This window comes from Typopeltis vanoorti, chromosome 12, assembly GCF_054136105.1.
Source record: "Typopeltis vanoorti isolate ZY-2024b chromosome 12, IOZ_Tvanoo_1.0, whole genome shotgun sequence".
NCBI lineage: Eukaryota > Metazoa > Arthropoda > Arachnida > Uropygi > Thelyphonidae > Typopeltis > Typopeltis vanoorti.
The window spans coordinates 20,953,585-20,971,590 of NC_143560.1; the positions used below are offsets into that span (position 1 = coordinate 20,953,585).

Below are 18,006 nucleotides of genomic sequence, written 5' to 3' on the forward strand. Positions count from 1 at the left end.
TTCAAATTACTTTTGGGCATACCATCTCAATCAATGCCACAAACTCAGCTCTCTGTTTTGAATACTCCTTGCATTTGTGTATAAACATAACAATCGCTGTGTGTTTCAGGCCATCCTACCAGCACCTTGTGCTGCTGCGCCCACATCTTCAACCCCATATCGACCTTCCTCCTGCTGTACAATCTGTTGATTTGTGCTATCCTGTTCCACAGGTAGACTCTGATCATTTGCTACATTAACTTCTTGACTCTGTGACTTCTCAGAAAACAATAGCCTTTCTAAATGCCCAACACCAAACTCATTCAAATGTAACTCAACAAGTTTATACCATTTGAACTTCTATTCAAATTCACTCCACAGATTTACAAATCAAATCCCCTTTGCCTCACACAACTCAGCCATCTTACTATTCATTATCTCTGTTCTCCTTCTCAATTCACTGTTATCATGTCTGGGCAACATGATAACAGTGAATTGAGTTTCTATCAACATTCTTCTTCTCCCCAACTGAGTCATTGGTGCCCATGACTACCACTAATTTTGATGCCCAGTATTTCCTTTTCTGCAACAACGCATCAGTGAGTAATTTTGTTCTAATGGTTTTAGCTGAGAGTAGGCTGTATTAGGATTGACACTTTTGAGATGCGAATATACAAAAGTGCACCAAAGATTTCATTAGTCCAGAAGTAGAAAAATTATGAATTTTTGGAGATGATGTGTATAAACATGAAGAAATAAATTGACTGAAAGATAATTGAGAGTGGATGGATCTCTCAGTCTTCAGATTATATATAGGTCTGATGATATTTGCAAATAATTTTGAGAAATATGGGGAAAAAAAGTTAATTAGATACCTGAGACACTGTGGAGTAAATGGTAAAGTCAGCTTCTTCATCTTTATCATAGGTCCAGAAGATTCTCTTTGTGTTAAGGTCCTCTTCTTTGATGTTAAATTACACTGTTTAGAAATCTCAAGGAAAACAGCATTTGTCTTCAGTGAAGTAAGTTCGGAATCCTCTGAGCATATTTCTGTATTTCTGTAATTAAGATATCACTTTTCAGTTTTATTCTAAATTTCACATAGTCTTAAGAAAAAGTAAAAAGGCATCGTTTTTTTTTAATAAAACAGATAATTTTTTTTTTATCAAACAGGTATGCCCAACAAATAAAAAGTCCAATGGTGTTTGGAATTTGGGGGGGGGCAATCGAAACAGTTGTCTATGCATCAAAACCTCATTCTTCAGATGATCTCAAGGTTAGGATTAAGTATTAGAAACCTCTGGCCTGAGGGCCAAATCCATCCTGCAGAGATGTTCAAACCAGCTTGTCAATTTACACTGAAATTCAAAATTTTTGCAATGAATTTGAATTATATTATTATAACAGCGTCTCCAAGGAGTCAGAAGACGCATTGTGAAATATTCATCTGCATTTTAAAGATAGAATTAATATGAAATACTGCGGGAAATAAAGTGAAACTAAAAGCACCACATAATGTAATCTTTAACAAATAACTCAAAATTAAGTGAATATGTCATACCTTTACTCTCCTTAAATCACTAAGTTATTCAAGCAATCATTCAGTGATTTGTTAAATTCTGATTTTAACTTATTCAAGGCGTTATTCTCCTTGAATAAGTTAACATCAGATTTCAATTACTCAACACCAAATTTTTAAGGGTTATGTATAAAAATGTAAGCCCAAGTCACCCATTAATGTTTTCTTATCTAATATTATAATAAGTACAGTTACACCCCGAGTTACGTAAGTAATGCATTCTGTAAACCTTTACGTAACTTGAATTTTACGTAAGTCGATTTTGTAAATTATGTACATACAATAAAATGTTCAATGGCTATTCATACCACTGTCTTACATTAGTTTTTTGAATCGGACCCAGCCTCTTCTTGGTAATAATTATGCCCTTCAACGCTACTGCACCTTTCGTGCTTTCAACAATGCAAACTTTATCCTTCACTATTGTATTTGCTGTCGAAATGGGTCAATTTATTTCAAGAGCTATTGTTGACAGAATTTTCCCACCTTCATACATACGAATTATTTTCAACTTTTCTTCTAAAGTAATTGCAGACCTTTGTTTTTTAGATTTATTATCAGCGCATTCGGTTTTGCGTTTGCATTCCATTTTAAGGGTAAAAAAAACAATGAAACTAGCAGTGATAACAAGTGACAGAGCTAACAGTGTGAGGCATCTATACTGTGCTGCAATAAGGCTGTCAAAGACGCACCTGCACAAAGTCGCAAACGTGTTCATACGCACTAGTAGATTTATTACATAACTGAGAATTTATGTAAGTCGTGTGTTTCGTAACTCGGGACGTAACTGTATGTTATAATTAATTTTCTTGATACTTTTATTGTATAGTTATATTATAAATATAATAATTTAAACTAAACATATTTGGTCATTTATAATTAAAATACAATTTTATTTAATGCTGACCATAAAAACAAACTTATATTATAGCCTACCAGTTTTGCCAGCAGACTGTCTGGCTTTTTCAAGGCATTTATGAAAAGACATAAAAACTAGTAAATGCAAATTGAAAGGAACATAAAAAATGTTGTAAACTGGTAGCTAAGGTTACACGTTCGCATGACAGAGAGGACTTATTGTTCTTATTCATTATCACGCATGCGTGTTTGTTGTAAACGTGTAATGTGATTACTGGCTAGCTGTAGTTCAGCTTGATTAAGAGAGAGGATAAGGTTTTTCCACGAACTGTTTAGAATTACACCCTGATTTCTGTTGAGGTTTCCACCGGTTATTGACACTATTGTGGCTTCCTTGAATAAACAATGTCTATAGTCGTCATCGAGATATGGCATGGAGCTGTTTTGCCACTCTATCGTGTGGTTAGATGTACAGAAATGATGTGCTAAGCCAGAAGAGATACTTCTGTTGTGGTTTACATCACCAACATGTTCGTTTTGTCTGATTTCTAAACTCCGTGAAGTTTGTCCTATAGGCAAGACCACAGGAGCAGGGAATGTAATATACTCCTGGATATTTGTAGAAAGGTACTTTATCTTTTGGGAATCTTAAAAATTGTCTGATGCTGGTGGTTGGTTTGAAGACCACTCTGATGTTGTAGGCTCTTAGTATTCTTGCTATTTGATAAGAAATTGACTTGATGAAAGGGATCACTACAGTAGAAATGTGCTGGGAGTGTGATTCTTCTTGTCTGGGGTTGTCACTGTATAGATATTTTTTTATGATGTTTTGAGGATATTCATTTTGTGATAATGTGTTGGCTATTAGTGAGAGTTCAGTCGGAGTATCCTCCTCTTCTGATATAAACTTTCAGGCCCTATATTTCAACATGTGGATAATGCTCAGTTTGTGTGTCTTGTGATGGTTTAAAGTATAATAAAGATATCTTCCAGTATCTGTGAGCTTTCTGTAAATAGATAATTTGACACCGTTTGATTGTTTTTTATCAAAATGTCTAAAAAATGAAGTTGGTTGTTGTTTTCCGCTTCCAGAGTGAATTTTATCTTGTTATGTATTGAGGTGCTTTTATCCACAAACGATTTTAGGTTTTCTAAGCTGTCTTGCCATATAATGAAGATGATCACATTTATTTTAATTGCCAACACGACCTTTCATCCTAATTGCACACGATTTCTTCAGGTGTACTTCAGGATCAGTCTCTTCTATAACTGTTATGCAGTTATAGAAGAGACTGATGTTATTTTAAAATATTTCTAATTGTTCAAAGCATTGCATGTGTTTACACATTTACATGAACGTGTTTGGCTAATGAAGGCTAGGATGTACTCAGAAAAGTTAAAGTCTCATGTGTTTTGAAATCTTCTGCTAATTTACAAAAATCAGAATGGCTTCAAATCAATGTTTCATACAGATGGTCACACATTATACCTTAACAAAGCTAAAATATACTATTCACTTGCTTGCAATGCACTAGAAAGCAAGCAAACTTATGAAACAGCAAACTGGCATTCCACAACTATGCTATGTGCTGAAGAGATACTATTAATAAGTTCTCTAATTTTTTCCACTCAAGGTGGTACTACTTGTCTCTTGTACAACTGACAAGTAGTACAAGAGACAAGTATATATGAATGAATGAATCCCAAATCGATCTAATCATGGTATACTGCACATACACATTTGGGGGTGATGCACCCAAAACTTGCCTAGAATTACTTGATGCTATACAGAAGAGGTTAATCTGATTACTCGATAACCTCTCAGATATTTGCTCCAATCACTCTCACTGATGTATGTTTCTTACAGGTACCTTCGTAGACAATGTCTCTGAGAAACCTCTCTAGGAACTCAAATGCTACGCAGAAGAGGGCAATCTAAATAACTGATGATCTCTCTCTCTCTTAGATTCACTCTAATCGTCCGCTCTCTCTCTCTCACACTGATGTTTATTTTATAGGTACTTTAATAGACAATGTTTCTGCAGAACTGGCTAGCATCATTCCTCCTCTTTCTTCCAAGACTAACAAGAGCATCTATCAGTCAACATCTGTTACCATAGAGTTCCAAACGTACTGAACCAACTTTTCATTTCCTCACTATGTTCCTCTATCACTATCTTCCATTGAAGACTTCAATCTTCAATTATTCAAGAAACATGTTGACATTCCTTTTTTTTTTTTCTTACTGATATGTCAGTAAGAAATTGATATATGTCTGATATGTATATACGAGGTATTTCAGGAAGAATAGTAAATATTTTGGTAGGTAGTAGTATTGATTATTCTCAGTAAAAAAAGTTCATATAAACATATGTCCAATTGCCAATGGATGTGGAGATACAGCTGTTTGAAACTGGCATGTAAAATGCTGTTATGAGAGGTATTAAAGAACGATAAATGACTTATTGTTTGTATTTATTGAATGATACTAAACACAAATAATTGACAAATACTGTAGTTTAAAATTCATAATAAATGTTCAAAAATTCCACCACCACCTACCTCAATGCACTTTGCAACTCTTGTGGTAAGGGAACATGTTGTTGTTCTGAGGTCGTCTTGAAGTTCTTTTTATGAGTGCAGCATTATCCGTAATGAGAGCAATCAATTTGTCTCTTGTATTTACCTTTTCTTTGTATACTTTGCTTTTCACTGCACACAAACCAAAATCTAAGATTCGGAGAGGCCTCGGTGCCCAATGAACTGGACCACCACCATGGCCGATTCATTGTTCAGAGAAAGTTTCATTTAGATATTGTGTCACCCGATGGCCATAATGTGCAGGAGCTCCATCGTGCTGAAAGAGCATACTACCAATTCTTGTAGCCAAGGAAACAAGTAATGAAAGTTTGTTTTTCAGAAACTATAGATAAATGGGAGCCCTGTAAGAAGATTTGGTAAAACAACAGGCCCAATCAAGTGATTGTCAATCATACTACCACTTTCAGAGAAGCGATTTTGGAAATTTGTTTCTACGGTGGTATGTGGATTTTTGCTGGATCACCAATGTGGGTGTTGCTGATACTGTCAGCAGTGAGAGTAGCTTCATTGGTGAACAGTATTAATAGAATTAATCGGCAATAGCATTTACCTACCAACAAAATTCTAATCAACTGCCTTCATTTCCTGGGAGAAGGTGTTACACCTGCTGTATGTGAAATGGATACAAACCTTGCCCAAATAATGTTTTCCATACTCTTGTATGTGTAACACGAATACGTGCAGAATATTGTAACACGAATACGTCCATGTGCTTGTAGTAGGACTTCATTTTATCAACTGAAGAATGTTTTCTACTTCATCCACATTTTGTTCATTTCCACTTTTAGAAGAAATGACCACTAGGAACAGTAGCAGTCTCAAGCAATTTTTGTAAACACTAGTAAACACTCTTGAATCTAGTACTCTACAGTTAGGAATCAATCGACGATATACTTTGCAAGCAGCAACACCACTTCCATTACAAAAACCATAAACGAACATCATAGCAGCATATTCAGCATGTGTAAATATGTGCGGCATTCTTAACAACATCTCTAACACAAAATTAGGTCAGGTTAGATTAGGTTATAACTGCTCTTACAACTGCTTCTTTGTCACATCTGATTCAGAGAGCTGTGTGCTAGTCATCTGATCTACAGAAAGCTGCACGTGCCAGTTTCAAACAGCAGTATCTCTGTCAATGATGCAGAGATACAGCTCAGAATTTTTATTCAGAATAATCAATACTACCACTTACCAAAATATTTACTATTCCTCCTGAAACACCCTGTGTGTGTGTGTGTGTGTGTGTGTGTGTGTGTGTGTGTGTGTGTGTGTGTGTGTGTAGACAAACACACACACAGGTAACTATCATTATTATATGCGAGTTATGTTTTCGAGAAAATAGTAATGTATTGAAAACGCATGAAACAGGAGATTAAAAACATGGAATAATAAAGGTTGCATATGAATTAAGTGGATATTAAATCCAACATAATTTCAGAGCAGAATACAGAAATTATAAAAGTTTCGTATTGAAAGTTAACCAGAGAGTTAGTCTGCCTAGTCTCTGATGAAAACCAATGAGTTTGAAACAGCTGTCAGACCAGTGAAACCTTATCAAAATGGACCAATAGGAGGCGAATATATGAGCGCTTCGGCATGCATGGTTGTTATTAGGTTCAGCTAGGGCAACTTGTAGTATGGAGGCGAGTGTATTCCTGCAAGCTGTCTGGTCAACTTTCAATATGAAACTTTGATAGTTTCATATTGAAAGTTTTGGCATCGCCGAATTGAAGCATTTTGGCTCTTTATTTTAATAAATAATAGAGGTTGCATTTCCAAATTATTAAAATATGGTAAACAACAATAAAACAAGGTATTCAGTTAACCAAAAGAACTGTTATGAATACAATGCTGTGTGCAGATCAGATTATGTTACAAGACAATGAAAATGACTTTGAAAAATCAATTTATGAATTAAACAAAATAAGCCAAAATACAATTTAAAGGTTGAGATCAAATCATATTAGATCAAAAATAGTCATAAAAAGATAAAATAATAAATTTTGAAAGTTCCCCACCCCCCCTGGTTAGATTATAATAAATTTAGTTTAATCCTTTATCCAAGTGTAAGCAAACAAAGTTTGTGCCTGAAGTATCTTCAGGACTGAGGCAACTCGTGGTAAAGGTGAACTAAGCTCTCATCACTTGTCTTAGTATCTCCCATAATGCAAAGCACTAAGGGAATTGCTATAATGCTATGCATTAAGGGAAGGGCCACTACCCAGACCAGTTTCGACCTTTATTGAGCTCTCATCAGTGTCTTAGTGGGATACTAAGACAAGTGATGAGAGCTTAGTCCAACTTTACCACAAGTTGCCTCAGTCCTGAAGATACTTCAGGCGCAAACGTTGTTTGCTTACACTTGGATAAAGGATTAAACTAAATTTATTATAGTCTAGCCAAGTGGAAAAAACTTGCAACATCTTTCTCTAAATCCAGAGTAATTTAATAATAAGGTGAGACACCTTTTGGCAACTCGTATAGGTAAATATGACTTCTTGAGTTCTCATCAGTAGGATACTAAGACAAGTGATGAGAGCTTAGTCCAACTTTACCACGAGTTGCCTCAGTCCTGAAGATACTTTAGGCATAAACTTTGTTTGCTTTGTTTGGATAAAGGATTAAACTAAATTTATTATAGTCTAATCAAGTGGAAAAAATTTTCAACATCTTTCTCTAAATCCAGAGTAATTTAATAATAAGGTGAGGCACCTTTTGACAACTCGTATAGGTAAATATGACTTCTTCATTACTTCCACCTTTTATCACCACCTCTGGGTCAGGCTCCCACTGACAAGACCTCAATAAAGGTCGAAACCAGTCTGGGTAGCAGCCCTTCCCTTAATGCATAGCATTATATATATATATCTGCAAGGAGATGTGCTTTGCATTATGGGAGATACTAAGACAAGTGATGAGAGCTTAGTCCACCTTTACCACGAGTTGCCTCAGTCCTGAAGATACTTCAGGCACAAACTTTGTTTGCTTACACTTGATAAAGGATTAAACAAAATTTATTATAAAATAAGAGAATTATTATTATTTACGGTATTCCATGGAGTCAAAAGACTCAATATAAGAGACCCACTATCCATTAACACAATATCTATCACGTGCTTAAACCTATTCACCATGGTGAATAGGTTTAACCATGTGGGGTGGTCACAATCACCTCTGACAATCCATTCCACTCATTTACCACTCTTCAAGTAAAGAACCTAGACCACACACCCTTTCTAACCACATTCTTAGACAATTTCCAAGTGTGACCCCCCATTCCCCCCCTACTTCCCATGTATTGAAAAATTTCTTACAGAAATTGTGTCAATCTTATAGAATCCCTTTAGTAGCTTATAAGTTCCTATCATATCCTCTCTCCTGTGCCCGTCAGCTAAACTCTGCAACCCAAATTGGTCATCACCTGCAAGAAATGCAGGTGACCAATTCTCTGCACAGTAGTCAACATGTGGCCAAATCATGGCCCCTTATAAAGAGAGATAATAACCTCCCTATCATTACTTGTCAATGTGTTCTTCAGGATCCAAGTAATTCTCTGAGCTATTCTGCCAACTCTTGCAATATGTCCTCTGAATTTTAAATCTCTATCCACCATCACCTGTAGATTCCTAGCCTAATCAATTTCCTGTAAACTGGTACCATCAATATGATATAAAGTGTGTAATCTTTTCATCCCAAATACATTACCTTACATTTTACAACATTGAATTGATAACCATTGCCCTTTTCCCACACTGCCAATTTATTTAAATCATCCCATAAGATATCTACATCATCTTTATCAACTATTGCCCTCCTTAGTTTTGCATCATCAGCAAGCAACTGAATATCCCTCCTTCAAATCTTCTGCTATATCATTAATGTACATATTGAGAGAAATAGAAAGAGCGTTCATATAGGATTGAAAGATATTGGCTATCAAAAAAGTGGATAAATATACACCAAAGGGGGGGGGGAGAGAAAGGAAGACCAACTGCAAAATAGAAAGACTAGTGAAGTCAGAAGAAGCAAATGTTTAATTCATAATAAGAAGTGATTCTGGTGGTGAAGAAAATATAGATTCACAAGTCACATACGTATCTTTCGTGACAGATGATAACAAATACTGGGTTTAATAGGTTGTGATAATATGGATAGTTAAACTGACTACTTTCACCACATATGCTAGTGGCTTCAGAAAAAGCCACTAGCATAAGACAAGAATTTGTTCTCTGATATCCTTGCCTTTCCTAAAACCTATGCCTCAAGAATCTCAACCAACTTTGGCCTCAAATCCTATTTAGAACAATCTTTAGTAAAATCTTGCTTGCCTGAGAGATTAAACATAACTCTATAGTGCTTGCATTGCTTTATATCTCCCTTCTTGTGCAGGATTATGAATATTGACTTCTTTCTTGTAGTCTCCATAGCTCATTCGGAGGCTTCACGAGGAAGGATGCCTCTGAGTGAGGCATCACTCAGCATCGAGTGATGCATCACTCGATTTAGGTTTAAGTAAAAGTCAATTAGCCAGTCTCATATGGAAGGATGGTTTTTACTTCCAGAAACTAGAGTTTTTCATCCTTCAAAAACTCAAAAAAAGCAAACGTCCTGTGAACACAGATCTACAGATATAGAACACTTTTGGGGAATGATGGTAGCCTGCAATGGTGCCCAACTAGGAAGCAGTAACTCTGACGAATATTTCATCTCGGATCCAAATGCCAATGCTGATATCCTGGATACTCCTATATGCTGACAACAACTTCTTTCTTCAGTCTCTAGGCCACACTCCTCTCTCTCTCCATATCCTTATAGTTAATCTATAAAACAATTATCCCTCTATCTCCTGTGGGTGGCCTGAATTAATGCTGACTGAATTCCATCTTCACCTGTGGCTTTATTTTTATAAAGGTACTTTATAAAAGTACTTTTATAAAGTATTTTTATAAAGGTACTAATTGCTCTTTCAACTTCTGCAGTTTTAAGTCATGATGTATATTTAGACTAAATTACATTCCACAAGTCAATACAATCTGGACTTGAACATGTCACCTCCACCAAACATAAAATTCTGTGTGGAAAAGACTACAGTTCTACATGAAACCAATTTTATACGACGCAATTGTATAAAGGAAGCCGTGAAGCCTTGTTACATCATTCCAATCTGAAGAGATCTGATGGGCTAAGGTTATTCAATTCATGGGAAATTGTTGAAACTGTTGCGTCTTCATGTTAACTGCATCTTGTTTTATATTAAATTCATACTGAAGAGATCCCTTCATACTTGGGCAAAAATTTTGTCATTAAAAATTCTGAGGTCAGTCTTCTGTTGTGATAAATTTTTAATTTAAATGTACTTATGTTTCAATTAGTTGACATATGTTTTGTTACCAGGTGACTGGTTTTGACAAATCAAGCTTACACTTTATGAACTCATAAGAGAGAGAAATGACCAAAGTAACGACCAAAACAGTAACTATGTGATTTGATTTCAGCAAAGTCTTTGGCTGCTTTCAACTTAAGTTAAGATGAACCAAACAGGTATTGATGATCATCTATTCAGATGGTTAGAAAACTGGTGTTGAGAGATAGATGACAGGAAATGGTACTTAGCTTAAAAGTCTTCAAACAGCCAGGTATTTGGAGCTAAGAACCCACCGAGTTTTGTGTTAAAGCCCTTGTTTAAAACATTTATAAATGAAATCATTCAAATACTAAGAATAAAATTTTTATCTTTGCTGAAGATGTGTAGTTGGACAGGTTCTTTATAACACAATCTTAAAGGATTAGAAGAGAAGATGGGGAAGCGAGATTTAAAATTTTATGTGAATAAATGCAAGTCTATAAAAATAGGCAAGACTGTAGTGTTAAATAGATGCAAGATGAATGGCCAAGCTTTAGAAAAAGTTAATAAATACATGAATACCTCGATTATCGCAGTTATTGTTGCCATGAAAAATACCGCAATAATCGGGGTAAATAATGCGTGTAAAATGGGTGATCATTGCCAAGGATTTTTCAAATCTATTAATTAAATTTTATATATGAAGTAAAAAAGAAATGTGTTAAACATGTTAAGTAAAAAATGAAGGTTCATTTAGAAAAACAAGATTATTCTTTAATCTTTATTTATATATAAGAAGTACATACAGTACATACAATTATTCTTAGATAAAAATTGGTGTAGAGTTGTCTGGTGGAATTTTTTCTTTCTTTTTTCTTCGTATAAAACTCGGTAGCAATGGATGGAATTTTCAATTTCCTGACAAACTTTCATTGATCGCTCGTTAGGATCGCCATTCAAGATTTTTTCTTTAAAATTTTCAGCAATTCTAAACGTTTCGTCCATTTCTTTGAGAGTAAATTCCTTCGATGCCACGTCAATTTGTTCGTCATTATCATCGATTTGAGTATTGTAAGCACGTTCTCTCTCGAGGTTAATTAGGTCTTCATCATCCAGCTCCTCATCATGCATGTGACTGAAGCAGGTCCTGAATATCACCTTTTTCAATTTCTTTTAGTCCTAGATCGAAGCCAAGCTTAGTTATGTCATTGATAACATGGGTTACGTCATTTTCAAATCCTTTAAAATCATATGAACAATGAGGAATAATCTTTTGCCACGCCGCTCTCAGGTTGCTAGATGTTACTTCACTCCATGCTTCCTTGACATTCTCAATGCAATTTTTAATATTGAATGCCTTCCAGAATTCTGTCAAAGTCATAGCTTCATCTCCTGTAGTCTTTTCTACTGCTTGTGAAAAAGTTCTTCGTAGGTAATATGCCTTAAAGGATGCGTTACACCTTGATCCATTGGCTGGATGATGGAAGTGGTATTAGGTAGTAAATAAATAACTTGTACATTTTTGCACAAATCATTCAGTGCTGTTGGATGACTAGGTGCACTATCTAATATCAACAAGATTTAATGACTTGCAGTACCTTTCAGCTTCAGGACAAAAACAGTTTTTAAACCAATCCTCAAAAATAGTTATTTTTCATTCAAGCTTTTCTATTGAATCTCCAATGAACAGGGAGAAAATTTTTATCTAAACTTCTAAGTGGGCGAGGATTTTGTGAACGATAAATAAAGTCTTCATCTTGTAATCTCCAGAAGCACTGCCACATAGTAAAAGTGTTACACGCTCCTTCAAAACCTTGTAGCCAGGCTGTGATTTTTCATTTTTTTGCTAAAAATGTTTAAGTGGGCATTTTTTTTCCATAATAAGCCTGTTTTGTCAGCATTAAATATCTGATCATCGGTATAATTTCCTTCTTCAATGATCTGTTGCAATTCAGCAGGAAAACTAGCTGCTGCTTTTTCATCGGCACTTGCAATTTCACCTTGTTCACGAACACTATGAATGCTCGATCGCTTTTTGAACCGATCAAACCACCCTGAACTTGTAGAGAAAGTTTCTTTCACTGCTGATGCCGAATCATTTTCGCTTTCTAATTGTTTTCTTTTTAAAGTTTCAAACAAATTCAATGCTTTTGTTTTTATAGTCATTTGACTAAGAGGAATTCTCTTTTGGTTACAATCTTCTATCCACACTGACAATAGCGTTTCCATTTCAATCATAAGATGGCTTCTGTTTCTCGTAGTTTGGGACCCAGATGAGGTCGATGCACTTTGTCCTAGTTGCTTATAGTTTGCAGCGAACAGATCGTACTCTCTTGCAATTTTGGCTTTGGTTGTGCCTGCTTCATACTTATTTATCATATGCAACTTATCTTCTAAGCTGATCACTCTATGTTTCTTCTTGATAGCTGTAGACTTGATATCATCCTTGTTTCTTTTACTATTCATTGTAGGGGTAAATAAGAAGAGAAATAAATATCCACATGTACTTCAGGCAAAGGCGGACAGTTACTGGTGAGCAGGCACCGTTGGATAAAAACGAAGCACTAGAAGAGAGCGATACCTGGAGAGTGGCAACTTGAACTGGTTGCATATGTAGTGGGCTACATCTTGCGGCTGCGATAATTTGAATTTGGAGCACAATAATTGGAATTTTGGTATCAAATTACAAACCGCAATAAATCGAGAATCGCGATAATCGAGGTATTCCTGTATAAGAATTTGGATATTTTTGATAGGAAATTGAAGTTCAGTAATCAAACTGGTTTATAATCTCAGCCTTTTAATTAAGCCTACAATCTCAGCAGCTTGTAGGCTTAATTAAACGAAACTTTACTTATAGGAGGAAGGATATTATAATGTCAATAAAATCAAAATTACTCAAAGAAGATTTATTAATTGGAGGGAATGCATTATGATAATCAGTTTCTGATAAATTCATCTAAAGGAGATGGGAAAGAAATTTAACTGTAGATTATAAGTCAGTTCAGGACATACTTAAGACAGATACCAGGAGTTTATTGAACTGTGCTTAACTAAGCTCTACTAGAGTGCATAATAGAGAGAGAGAGAAACAAATATAAAAAATTCTTTTTATGTTAGGGTTGAAAATATGTGGAATATACTTCCACCAGAAGCATATATTCAGAGTGTGATAAGTGTGCATGTGCACTGCATACCTGAGAAAATCACAAAGAAATAATTTGAGCAGTTATTTATTATTTATATCAGTTATTTTTTTAAATAAATAATCCTGAAATGTTACAAATATCAAGACATTCACAGTGTGACTGTAAATCAGATAAAGTGAACATTGCCATCAAGCACTCATTGATTAGTCATAAATGAAAAGAGAATAATGTGATTTCCTACATGGAAGTCTATGGCAGGACATTGACATTCATTTTTAGCAGCTAAAGTTATGCAGCACATTTGCTGGTGCATTCATATGGCTGAAATCTGCATGTAGGCTCTCAAATACATACATAGCTTAGTACTACTCAGATTACTTACCAAAAAGTGCAGTGCAGTTAGTTATTCCTTGTGGTTTCTTGTTAGATAACTGTCATCTAACAAGAAACAAATATTAATTTTTTATGGGAAACAGTCATAAAATACAAGGAACTTGTTAGTCATTACATTGACTGGTGGCTTCTTCAGAGCGAAAACATCAAAAACTAATATACAAGGTGTGAGAATTTAATTCCAGGAATGTAACAAACCTACGTTCAGAACTATACATTAGTGGCTACTGTTGCCTTTGAAGTAGTTCCCTTGTGCATTTATACACTGATTTAGGTGTTCCCATTTTTGGAAACGTTCGTGAAATTCTTTTTCCAGAATACTCTCAAGTTCCTTTATCACATTAAGCTGGATATCAGCAATGTCAGAAAATCTTCATCCATTTAGTGCAGTCTTTAATTTTTGAAAAAGCCAGAAATCACAGGGAGTAAGTCGGGTGAATAAGCAGGATGAAATAATTCGGTAATCGATTTTTTGGCCAGAAACTCTCACGATGAGCACACTATGGCTTGGCGCATTGTCATGGTGGATGACCCACTTGTCAGGTCACAATTCAGGTCTTTTTCTCCGGACAGAATCTTGTAATCTTCTCAGTACCTCTAAATAGCATTGTTGGCTGACCGTTTGTCCCTATTCATAGTGGACTATCGCCTTGTGATCAAAGAAACACACCAGCATGGTCTTGATTTCCCATAAAGCAACAAAGGACATCTTACATGTGAGGCAGATCAAAGACACTGAAGGAAGAGTATTATGGAGGGATGTGGACATAAGAAACAGATGGAGAACATACTTTGAGGGACTTTTGAATGAGGAAAATGCAAGGACTCACAGAGAAGATGGGCAGCCTTCTGAGGGGATGGTGCAGAACATCAGTAGAGTGGAAGTGACGGAGACCATGAAGAGGATGAGGAATGGAAAATCGGTGGGCCCCGACAGGATTCCAGTGGAGGCATGGAAGGTACTGGGGAGAGAGGGAATTGACCTGCTGTAGGACCTGTTCGTGAAAGTTTTCCAACAGGAAAATATACCCGAGGAATGGAGGGAGAGTACTCTTGTCCCCCATCTACAAGGGTAAAGGGGATGCACAAGACTGTAAAAATTACAGAGGAATAAAGTTGATGTCCCACACAATGAAAATCCTAGAAAGGGTTCTTGATGGAAGATTGAGGAAGGAAGTGGAGATTGCAAAGGAACAATTTGGCTTCATGCCTGGTAGTTCAATAACAGATGCTATCATAGGGTTACGGCAGATGATGGAAAAGTTTCAAGAGAAACAACGGGAGCTACATCTGGCATTTATTGATCTGGAGAAAGCATATGATAGAGTGCCAAGGAAAGAAGTCTGGAAGTGTCTGAGGGAGAAGAAGGTTCCGGAGAAATATGTCAGGTTGGTGCGGGAGATGTACAGAAATGTGAAGACAAGTGTTCGGACCTGTCTGGGACAGACAGAAAGTTTTCAAGTAACAGTTGGCTCGCATCAAGGGTCAGCATTAAGTCCGTTACTGTTTAACATTGTGATGGAGGTGGTGACAGAGGAGGTGAGAGAAGATGCACCTTGGACAATGTTGCATACAGATGACATCTTGCTGTGTGCAGATTCAAGAGAAGAAGAAGCGGGAACTATACTGGAAGAGAGAGGTATGAGACTGAGCAGAAGTAAGACAGAGTATATGTGTTGCACAGTGGGCGGCGGCCAGAAGACAGATCTGGAGCTGGAAAGAAATGTCATCAGGAAGGTGAGGGACTTTAAATACTTAGGTTCAACAGTGGAAGAAGATGGAGGAACTGAGAAGGAAGTGGGATGCAGGATACAAGCGGGTTGGAGGAACTGGAGAGAGAGATGGCTGGAGTGTTATGCGATAAGAGGGTGCCGATCAATCTGAAAGGCAAAATCTATAGGATAGTAGTGAGGCCAGCTATGACGTATGCTATAGAAACTGTAGCCCTGAGGAAAAATAACATCAGCAGGATGGAAGTAGCAGAAATGAGAATGCTTAGGTGGATGTGCGGTGTGAACAGAAAGGATCGTCTCAGAAATGACTATGTGAGGGAAACAGTGAAAGTTACGAACTTAGGAGCGAAGATACAGGAGGCAAGGTTGAGATGGTTTGGTCATGTGATGAGGAGGGAGAACGAATATGTGGGAAGAAGGGTCATGCAGATGGATGTGCAAGGAAGGAGGAAGCGTGGGTGGCCAAAGAAGAGATGGAGGGAGCTGGTAGAAGTGGACTTGAGGATGAAGAACTTGGATGTGGTGACAGCCCAAGACAGGAGGATGTGGAGGAGACTCATCATCAACAGTGACCCCACTTAAGTGGGAGAAGCTGCAGAAGAAGAAGAAGAATGGTCTTGAACTGCGAACGTAACATATGTGCTTTTTTTCAGACGTGGCGAACTCGGGATTTTCTATTGCATGCTCTGGACTTTTATTTCAGGATCGTACTGGAAGCACCAGGTTTCATCACCCATAATTACTCTCGAAACGTGCTTATTTGAAGAAAGATCAGTCACAACTTGAAGTCGCCGCTGCTTCTGTTCATCCATCAAGATTCAAGGCACAAACTTCACAGAAATCTTTCTCATACCCAATTCTTCAGTTAAAATTACCCTGACTATTTCTCAATTCATTTGCAATTCATCAGCCATTAATCACCCACTTAATTGTCTGTCAGACCATACCAATCTTGCACTCTGTACACATTTGTGTCCGTCACTTTTTTTTTTCGCGGCCAACTTCTGAGGTCATCATTCACATCTTCTCACCCACCTTTGAATCTCTTATGCCACTCAAAGACACTTGACTTTTTCAGGGCATCCACACCATATGCCACTTTCAACAGCTCCAATGTTTCAGTAGCAGTTTTGCCAATTTTCACACAAAATTTGATGTTAACATACTGCTCCAAATTTCGATCACATATTTTTATACCAAAATTTACATGCAGATCTGTATTGTTTTTGCAATAGCCAATTAGCTCTATCAGCTTGAGGCTTATGCACGCATTAGCTAAAACATGTACAAAGACGTAGCTCCAACCAAATCACCACGTGGGCAATACTACATGGCTGTTCCGGGAATTCAATTGTCACACCTCACATATATGAATGAAAAAGTTGATTAAACATTGAAAAACCATTACAATACAAATAGGTAAATTCATGCTAGACAACCTATGTAAAAACATATGGCATGCATTAGCTGTCTAAGTTAGCAACAGAAGGTGACTGTTGACAAAGTTGAAATCTCTAATATTAAAAGATTTGATAAGAGATTTTCATCACTTAATATCAGTCCTTGAACAGTGTGAATGGAGGACCATATGGATTCCTTCAAAAATATGGAATAAAAGTTCTTTTCTATATAAATAGTTGAAAAGTTCCAATCAACTGCATGGTTGGTATTCTAAATAGGGTTGGCCAAACCAGACCTGTCTTTTCTTTTATGGTCAACATCTGCAACAACATGTTCCTTCTTTCTAACCTCAAAACCACGGCTTGTTTTGTCCTATAAGGCTAAACTACCATAACATATTAATAACAGAATCACTTACATTAATTTAAATGTCTTTATTTGTAAATATTTCAACCAAGTTTCATAGCCATTGTCAATACAAATATAGGAAAGCACAAAAAAGAGAGAGAGAGAGAGAGAGAGAGAATTCAATCGGAAGTGCATATTATGTACACTATTGGCTGCAGGAGAACAGCTCCATCTGCATTAATAGATATCCAACATAAATTACAATAAAATAATTTAGTTAATAAATTTTTAAATATAAACAATAAATTAATTACAAATCAAGGAACACATGAATGTATTAGTCAGTATAACTTCCCAAAACTGAGAAAGTTTAAGGCAACTGATTTTGTTAAGGTTAAAATGTGTGCATCACAGCTTTCTTTGTACAGTCTTTCCAGAAGAAAAACTTTTGTGAAACACTTTGGTTTTGTTCCACTGAATCCTGTGTTTTGTAGATAATGTGTGGTTTGCTAAACTGGATTTGTTGAATACTTTAAGTGAATTGTATCCCTGACAAATTTGTGCAGAACGACCAGTCTGTACATAACATAAGCTACAAAAGCAGGGGATTCTGTA

At 36.3% G+C, this 18,006-nt stretch overlaps 1 protein-coding gene across 1 annotated transcript in view; it reads right to left on the bottom strand.

Moving 5' to 3' along the window:
- Positions 1-18,006, bottom strand: part of LOC150100619 (targeting protein for Xklp2 homolog) — a 293,999-nt gene that overhangs the window by 233,160 nt on the left and 42,833 nt on the right. The window contains exon 5 of the mRNA XM_090401739.1: positions 855-1,037. Within this exon, the coding sequence (XP_090257865.1) occupies positions 855-1,037 (183 nt within the window). The remainder of the gene's footprint in view (positions 1-854; positions 1,038-18,006) is intronic.